Here is a 9,540-nt window from a genome sequence, read left to right on the forward strand (position 1 = left end):
ATAGTTCACCCAAAAATGAAAATTCTGTCATTAATTATTCACCCTCATGTCGTTCCAAACCCGCAAGACCTTCGTTTATCTTCGGAACTAGGGTTGGGTATCGTTTGAATTTTATCAATTCCAATTCTGCTTATTGCTTCCGATTCTTTCCGATTCCCAGTTTTGATTCCAATGCGATTAAAAATGATATCAAACATATTTATTCTGTGTCTCTTTCTGCAACACATTTAGATGCAGCTGAATACCATAAAAAAAAAATCAGCAGGCTACATAAAAACTGGACTCGTTTAAGAGCTGTTCATGTGCAAAACAGAGCTGCAAGATTCTGGATAAATTGAGTTTTTTAATGGAGATTGTGGTTCTCACGATTCTGAAGAAGAAGAAGAAAAAAAAACAGACAACTAAACAAAAGCACATGTAATTTTGAATGAATGATTCAATGACTCACTCAAGATTTACTTGTTTTATTACTGGATGAATCAGCGTTTTTGAACGAATCCCTTGAATGATTCAAAGACAAACATTTTAACAGCCCCTTTTCGCCCCCATTGGCGTAACAATGTAATCAATAAATCTTTATTTGAAGTATCAAATTACTTTCAAAATGTGATTTGAACGCTACCGTACACATCAGAGTTTATACCCGAACTATAAACTTTTATCCCAGTACTTCTGTGCTTATTTGAATGTTTGTAACACAGAAATAATGATACTGTGTGGTTGAAAAGACTGAAACGGTTTCATTCATATACATGACAGCTGCTCTCTTTAGGTCAGCGGCAGCGCAAACACAGATTTAAATGTTCAAATTACACTGCTGTGATCGTACGCTGCAAGGACGAACCTCAACGTTGTGATCACACATCAAAGGTTGAGGAATGAAACAGACGAATCACTGTAATTTAGGAATAGAACGTTGGTGTTTGAATCGTGTCCGTGATCTTTAAAGCTGCAGTCCGTAACTTTTTTTGGTTAAAAATGATCCAAAATCAATATTTGGGCAAGTGCATAAACAGCCAGTGTTCAAAACTATCACCTTACTTTAGCCCGATTCACAACGGTTAGCTTATAATCATGTTTTCTAATTTGAGTGGTACGGGTAGGTTTTCGCGGGAAATGCTGAGCATGCTGCTGCGTCATTACGTCACGTCTGTAAACTTAAAGAAGTTGTCCCGGCTGCTAGGCTATCGCATGTGAGGATCCTGCAGGTGGCCGATTGTTTATAGCCTTTTCTCACAGCAGCTAGAATAATTAAATGTATCATTTTGATGGCGGATTGTGACTGAAATTAAATTATTCCTGTTTTAAATGTGCATCTGATTACAGATAGCCTGGGATTACACAAGATTTGAATTTTAAAGAGAACCAGTTAGAAGGAAGAATAATTTGCTTTTTGGTTTAAAATAATTTCTTTATATGGAATTCGAATGGTATGACAATTAGAGATTAGACTGTACAGAAATTGAAATCTACACACTAATACTCACTATAGGCAATACCGATGTTGTTAACATTAACAATTTAAGAACAAAGTATAACAATAATAATAATTTGCACGGTTTGATGTGATATGAGCTAACTGATCGTTACACTTAATCACCATTGGTAGCGTGATTTATTGTAATGCTTTTTTCCTCAGTCAGAGCAAACGTGGCAGACTTGTTACTTAATTGTTCTGATGACAATATCCGGTGAAAATTCTTATTTGGGTCATACATTCCAAGACGTAGGCTAGAATCTGTGATTCCTAAGTAACGTTACAGTATCCACACCGTTGCGGTGACTGACAGCCACACATTCACCTCAAAACATCAGATTCATCCACACTGGAGCCGTGCCGCCGCAAAACCCACGCAAGGAAGATAATTCCGCACACAGCTGCAATTGCAGGGCTGGCACTCCAGAGCGGTTCCAGGTGTGGCAGGCTGGTTTGGGGTAGCAGGCTGAGGTTTCCCAATGATTTCCACCGGGGCCTTTAAACACACACACACACACACACACACAGTATACAGAAAGACAATTAGTGCTTCAGAAAAGCAAAAGCTTGAAACTTAATTGTAACTAAGTAAATCAACTTCTGAATGAACAGGAATAACAGAAAACTACCTGATGGGCTTGTGTGGAGGTTGTAGTGGTGATAAGTTGGGTGTGGGATGCTGCGAGCGCCAATATGGAGGTAGCACCTGTTTCTCCTGTGATCAAACACAGATTCACACTTACTGCAATACAAGACTCGTGTGCTTACAGCAGATGTAAGTGAGCTGTGGTTATACCTGTAGAGGCTGTTCCTCCGTCAGTAGCACCTAATGTTGTGTGGCTGGTCAGTAGCGCAGGCACTCGCCCTTTAAAGGCTTGTGTCTCTGCACTGACAACCTGCACGGCCTCTTGCCCAAACACAGCTGCTGCCGCCCCCTGCTGGTGCACACCGATATCACCGCTCTGAGCTGCTGCCGAGAGCTGGGCCGTCTGGAACAATAACCAGTGGTCACCATCTCAACATTGATTTTTTTTAATAACTAATGAACTAAAGACTTTTTCACAAATATATGTAATTTTTAATTATGAAAACCACAGGTTTCACCTGAACCATTTAGGAGGGTCAAAATTGCACAAATTAAAGGGATAGTCCACCCAAAAATGAACGACATGAGGGTGAGTAATTAATGACATACATTTCATTTTTGGGTGAACTCTCTCTTTAAACGCCACCCTTTTGGTCAATTGGTGACGTTTAAAGAGATAGTTCACCCAAAAATTAAATGCATGTCATTAATTTGTGCTTCTCCAATGGCACATTTTGACTGTGTCTGTCTATTTTATGCACACAACATGGATAAACTACTAACTACTCATTTATTTTCATTTTCAGAATTTGACAAATTGAAACTTACATTTTGGTTTCAGTGTTTTCTTAAAAAAAAAATCAGTGCATCACTACTTGAAATGGCTAGTACAGTATTGAGGTAATATTCAACAAACAATATTTTTTTCTAAACTTTCTTGATTCTGAGTGGTTAAGATGAAATAGAACCAAGTTTGAATATAACAGTTACATATCACAGATTTTAACTAGTAACAGTCACAGCCCAAAAACATCTTCAGGTAGACAGATGTACATGTGGTAACTATGGCATAAGCAGAATAAACTGACATTAATTTAGTCTGCTGCCACTGTGTGCACTTTCATTTTAAACCATTCAACATTCGCAAGTTAATTTTTTCATTCATATTAGTATTTATGTTGTTAATCAAGCCTAATTTTCCTGTGCTGTGGGTACCTGCGTGACGGCCCACTGAGCTGCAGCTATAGCTGTACTCGCTACTGTCGCCACACTCACCCGATTGCCATCTGTCAGAAAAACATCACTGAGAGACAGAGAGAGAACTCATAAAACTCTACCCCATACATGTAAAGCATTATTACAGTAATAAGGTGTTCTGTAAACATTCTCTCACATGTGTGGCTTCACTGCATTTTCCTATTGCACAACTATGACGTCAGCATTATGCTGCAGGATCAGTATCAGAACAACATGAACTCATACCGTTTGGAGCCCTTGGCAAACTCCACAGAAATTAGCTTTCCATCGATAGAGAGAGGAGGCTGCAGGGACTGGAGGATCTGAAGCAGCTGTGAAGCCTCCTAAAACACACAATATAATACCTGTTCGTGTTAGTCTTACACATACGTTTTGTAGCCACGATACAGCGCTAACAGAACTAGTGTCATCGTCTTACCACAATAGTAGTGAGCTGCAGGAAAGCAAACCCTCGGTTGAGCTGCGTCTGTTTGTCTTTGATGAGCCGTACATTTGAAGGTGAGAGAGTAGCAAATGGTGCCAGAGCAGACAAAATGGCCTCCAGCGTTGTATGGGTTCCCAGATTCCTCAAAATCAGAGCTGTAGAGGATAGATGGGAATACAGTGTCTTACCCCAGATGAAAGTGTTAAAGGCATAGTTCACCCAAAAACGAAAATTTGCTGTTCATTTACTCACCCCCAGACCATCCTTTTTTTCTTCAGCAGAATAGTGAAGAAGATTTTCATCTGAAACCGTGGTCCTTGGTGATTCATAAAGTGCAAGTCAATGGCTACCGTCACTTTAAGAGTCAAACACAAAATGAATACCTATGGCTTCTGATGATATATTGAGGTCTTATGAAGCAAAATGATCTGTGCAGTTTTGGACAATGGGGAAATCCGACTCTTTTCCATGAACTGGTTCTTTTGGACTGTTTATTTTAATCAACCAGTTCAAATCATTGATTCATTTACGTAATCACGCAATGACGTCACGTATACCCAAAGCACCCAATAATGATGTAAAAAGCAGGTGTTTTACTTGTCTAAAGCATATAAAGTGAATAAACCTGACTTCATTAGCTCATCTTTTTACATAAACCATAAAAAAACATCAAAACTTTCATTTGCGCAGTTCACACATCTGGCTCATTGGTCTTCGGTCCGAGTCAAACTGTTTCCTCAGTTCAGTGACTGTTGGAGTAACTGAAGCGCTGAATGAGTTGGCAAAAATCAGCATCATAGGACTTTGAGTCATAGTGACTGTCAGGCACGCCAGAAAAAGAGGTTTGATTGAATAAATTGTAGACCTGTGCTGCTCAAGCCGTGAACTGCTTCAGTTGGTTCAGTCCGATTTAGTGAACTGGTTAGTGCACCAAAAAGAACTGGTTCAAAAGAAAGATCCGTTCACAAACCGAACAGCACTCCGGACCATTTGCCTGAGGCTCTGGATTACAGTAATAATGTTGTAAATAACGTTCAGTTTCTTGCACAGACTGATCATTTCACTTCATAAGACCTCAATATATGATTAGGAGCCATGGGTATTAATTTTGTGTTGCGTGATATGCTTTTTTGGCTCTCTAAGTGACGGTAGCCAACGACTATTATGAAAAAAAAAATCATCTTTACTGTTCTACTGAAGAAAAAAGTCCTCTACATCTTCGATGGCCTGAGGACGAGTAGATTAGCAGCGAATTTTAATTTTTGGGTGAACTATCCCTATAAATGTGTGTATAACTTACTGTCATTGGCCACCTCGGCAGCCAGGGACGAGGAACTTAAGTTGATTAGTGGAGCTGCTGTCTGGTATATGGCAGGAAGGGGCAGTAAACCCTGAGCGGAGTCCTTTAATTGCCCCAGAGGTAAACTCTTTGGCACCAGAAGCAGTTTCAACTCAGCCTCTGAAAACAAAGGGCCATATGCACAAGGATTTACATTTATATTCATGTTTTTGCCATGCTGTCACAAATAACTGCAACAAATTAATTTGAATTCACACCTGATTTTGGAACTCCGCATTTGAAACACTTTTCTCTTCGTTTGAAGTTCTGTACTCCACACTGTCAATCAAAACAGATGTTTGGCAAAACTCAAGACAGAACATTTTGTTTACTTAAAAGAAAAAAAAAAAAAAGACTTTTTTTTTTAATTAATATTTTAAACAGTAGTTTTAAATATTAATATATAAATATTAAAGAGTGTTTGTCCATTGAAACTCCATTCCACCAAAACTTTGAAAACGTTTATAAAGACATCGTAAAAGTAATCCATGTGAATCGAGCAGTTTAATCCAAGACTTTTGAATCACTGTTTCTGACATAAATGTTGATAAATATACAAAAACATTCATCTATTGTTGTGACATCATCAATATAATTGTAATATTTAAATATATAAATATAGTAAACATCTGTGCTCTATGTATATGTATTGATCGTTTATATGTAAATAAAAGCCTAAATCAAATGTGTTCAATCATACAATGCTATCTGAAAGTGTCTCTTCAGAAGTCTTGGATTAAACCTCTCAATTCATATGGATTCATTTTATAATTAGTCTTTATGAACTTTTTGAAAGTTTAGGGACAAAAATCTCTCATGTTTCAATAAAAATATCTCCATATGGGTTTGGAACAACATGATGGTAAATGATGACAGAATCTTCATTTTTAAATGAACTCCAAGGCATACTTATTCAACAACTAATTAAACTGAAATAAAGAACATTATGAAAGTTACCTTATTGCAGAGCCAGTCTTCATTAGCACGGGGCTTTGGGTCACTGTAGTGCATAGATACACGCTGTCCCAATATAGTGAGCACTCTCTGAAAGTGAGACACAGGAAGAGAGGGGACAAAAGAATAAGAGAGGGTAAATATCATTTTCAGGATGGAATTGGCACACTTGAGACCTCATCTCACACAAGAGGGGAGGAGAAGACTGGATAAAGGAGAGAGAGGAAGACAGATATCACCATCAGCTTGAGAGGACTCAGAAAGACGCGCCGGCCTGCGTGTGAGGGAGTGTGTGCAGACACCCTCTCCAGCCAGAAGCCTCAACCTCCCCCATTCAGGGGAACACAAACATGTCACGCTCACTCCTGCCCACCCTGAAAACCCACATTAAGCCATAAATAAAACATCCAGACAAAAGTTTCCCAAAAGCAAACTCATACAGCGATGACAGGACATGTAGAATAAAGACCTGAATGTATTATTAAACCGGAGCCAAAAATAAATCTTTGAGGAGCTCAATGCTAAAAAATAAACGACAACTTCCCTCATTCAAGCTGTACTTCATAATGGCATTAAAGAGATAATTCACCCAAAAATGATAAATAGCTGTTACTTCACTCGCCCTCGAGCCATCTAAGATGTAGGCGACTTTTTTCTTTAGTAAAACAGTAAAAAAAAATTTAGCTTAAATCACTAAAAAGATGGAGTTCAGAAGAATTATTTGTTTGTGGTCTCTCTTGAGGCTCTGGATTACAGATAATAATGTTGTAAATAATTCAGTTTCTTGCACAGACCGATTGTTTCACTTCATAAGACCTCAATATATCGGCAGGAGACATGGGTATTAATTTTGTGTTGCCTGTATATGTTTTCTTGACTCTTAAAGTGACATTAGCCATTGACTTCATCACAAAGGACCACGGTTTCAGCTAAAAATCTTCTTTTCTTTTCTAATGAAAAAAAAAAAAAAAAGTCACTTGCATCTTGGATGGCCTGAGAGTGAATACATTAACAGAAAAATTGTCATTTTGGAGGAAGTATCCCTTTAATAAACAATCCTTAACATAACTGAAGACTTAAAGAAAACCAACAACTATCCAATTACCTGATTTTGAGCACTTCAGAGGTCTGATATTAAGACAAGCAACATTACCCTGTACTTGTGTACATAAAACATTTATGCCTAGATATTGTTTCATGTTCAATTATTTGCTATATAGCACCCCATCATTCTCAACCAATACAAAAATAACATTTTCTCAGCATTGTTAAAATCAGTATCTGGGCTAGTAACTCAAAGTTTGTCATTTCAAATCCCATTCGGACTACAGACCAACCACAGTCCATTCACGAACCGTCTTCATCATGCGACACGCAAAAACGGCAAGCACTGGCTGAAATAGCCAATTCCAAATCTGACTATCTGGCTGCTATACCAGAAATACCAGAAATCGGGGTGCACAGCATGAAACAAATTGGGGTTTAGAAAGGTATTGGTCTGCTACTTTACTTAAAAGAATAGTTCATCCAAAAACTAAAATTCAGTTATAATTTACTCTCTCCATTAGCAGCAAGAACACTAGATATCCATGTTCATTTCTAATGGTTTTATATGTGAAATAATTTGTACTTATTACTTCTGTGAAGACTTCTGGTCAAAGTCTACAGTTTTCTTCAGCCTTCTCCAGAGTTTTCTGTACAATTGTTTGGGGAAACAAAGGCATCATTATTTAGATCAGATTATATTCCAAATGGTCTATTATTGTGGCATCATCAGCACAAAAACTAAATTGTGGTTTACATGACTGTCAAACAAACTCTTCCTGTCTGAGTGAGCGATTCTTAGTCAGAATAAGCTGCAATGTGGACCTGATGCTCTCTAGCACTTCAGCAAGGAGGTTTACTTCAGGTATTTTGAGGGGAATGACCCTGTAATGAGTGTACCATAAGTAAACTTAAAAATAATAAATGCCATTGTATCACATTATTAACTTATTCCTAGCCATCATGTAAACTGATATTCAGTATACAGGTCAGCTAATCTATGGACTCACTGGTAATAATTTAATCTAATAAATTAGAAGATACTTTAGCGGAACACCAATTCTCATACTGTTTTGGAACTCATTTTGGAACACGTTTCAAATTCATGTGGATTCAACTAGAGAGACACGAAATATAGGGCAGGTCTCACACTAGGATCTTACGGCTGCCAAGAGACACTGCGGCAGATGACTGAAAAAGGGAGATAATAGCACACACAAACTGAGCTTTCAGGGGAATGCTGCTGAATTTATACTGAACTTGGGCATTTCCAGAAAATACCCAACTAGTAGCAGTGTCCAATACTTGTGCTAGACAGACAACAGACAGACCTCATTCTAAACAGATGGCGAAATCTGTGAAATCATAAGGAATCCAGGCGTAAAGGGTATATTATATCCATACACGTGTGGACTTGTAGTGTGTATGTGTGTGTGCAGTGTGAAGTGACCTGGTTGGTCTCCATCCAGCGGCTGGCCTCCTGCAAGTGATTAAACTCGACGAAGGCGAATCCTCTGCTCTGACCTGGAGATACAGCCGTCGCCGGGCCACAATGACAGAACAACAACAACGCAGTGAGGGGTTAGTGTTTTCATGTCGAGAGAGAGGGAGAAAGAAAGAGACAGAGAGATGGTAGAAAGAGATATAGCTGTATTCTAACCAATCATCACTGCCTTTAAAGGGGTCATATGATGCTGCTAAAAAGAACATTATTTTGTTTATTTTTGGTGTAATGAAATGTGTTTATGCGGTTTAAGGTTCAAAAAACACATTATTTTCCACATACTGTACATTATTGTTTCTCCTCTATGCCCCGCCTTTCTGAAACGTGTAGATTTTTGAAAATCGCATCATATGACCCCTTTAAACTTCTATAACTGATGGATGTTTTTGTCCCTCTGCTATTTACACCAGCCAATTTAACATTAATTGCACAAAACAATTATTAGAAAATGTGGGTACACATAAAACTATTTGATGTCTGATGAGTTACCAACACAATCTAACATCTGAGAACCATATACACTACTGTTCAAAAGTTTGGTCGCGTGAAAGAAGTCTTTGGTGAATTTGTAAAATATTACAATTTAAAATAATTTAAACATTTAAAAATATTAAAATGCAAAGCTGAATTTTCAGCATCATTATGCCAGTCTTCAGTGTCACATGATCCTTCAGAAATCATTCTAATATGCTGACTTGCTGCTCAATAAACCTTTATTATTAACAATGTTGTGCAGAATAAGATTTTTGTGGAGATTATGGTACATTTTGCCAGGATTTTTTGATGAATATAAAGTACAAAAGAACAGCATATATATTTATACAGTATCTCACAGAAGTGAGTACACCCCTCACATTTTTGTAAATATTTTATTATATCTTTTCATGTGACAACACTGAAGAAATGACACTTTGCTACAATGTAAAGTAGTGAGTGTACAGCTTGTATAACAAGT

General features: G+C 37.8%; 1 protein-coding gene across 1 annotated transcript in view; it reads right to left on the bottom strand.

The window, feature by feature from the left end:
- LOC107709225 (RNA-binding protein 10-like) overlaps nucleotides 1-9,540 on the bottom strand; it is a 22,103-nt gene that overhangs the window by 3,543 nt on the left and 9,020 nt on the right. The window contains exons 5-14 of the mRNA XM_016513662.1: nucleotides 8,532-8,605; nucleotides 6,041-6,127; nucleotides 5,302-5,362; nucleotides 5,045-5,203; nucleotides 3,739-3,899; nucleotides 3,546-3,643; nucleotides 3,279-3,366; nucleotides 2,274-2,466; nucleotides 2,107-2,192; nucleotides 1,875-1,973 (exon numbers count right to left, since the gene is read on the bottom strand). Of these exons, the coding sequence (XP_016369148.1) occupies nucleotides 1,875-1,973; nucleotides 2,107-2,192; nucleotides 2,274-2,466; nucleotides 3,279-3,366; nucleotides 3,546-3,643; nucleotides 3,739-3,899; nucleotides 5,045-5,203; nucleotides 5,302-5,362; nucleotides 6,041-6,127; nucleotides 8,532-8,605 (1,106 nt within the window). The remainder of the gene's footprint in view (nucleotides 1-1,874; nucleotides 1,974-2,106; nucleotides 2,193-2,273; nucleotides 2,467-3,278; nucleotides 3,367-3,545; nucleotides 3,644-3,738; nucleotides 3,900-5,044; nucleotides 5,204-5,301; nucleotides 5,363-6,040; nucleotides 6,128-8,531; nucleotides 8,606-9,540) is intronic.

This window comes from Sinocyclocheilus rhinocerous, unplaced genomic scaffold (genome assembly GCF_001515625.1).
Source record: "Sinocyclocheilus rhinocerous isolate Xijiao unplaced genomic scaffold, SAMN03320098_v1.1 scaffold776, whole genome shotgun sequence".
Classification (NCBI taxonomy): Eukaryota; Metazoa; Chordata; class Actinopteri; order Cypriniformes; family Cyprinidae; genus Sinocyclocheilus; species Sinocyclocheilus rhinocerous.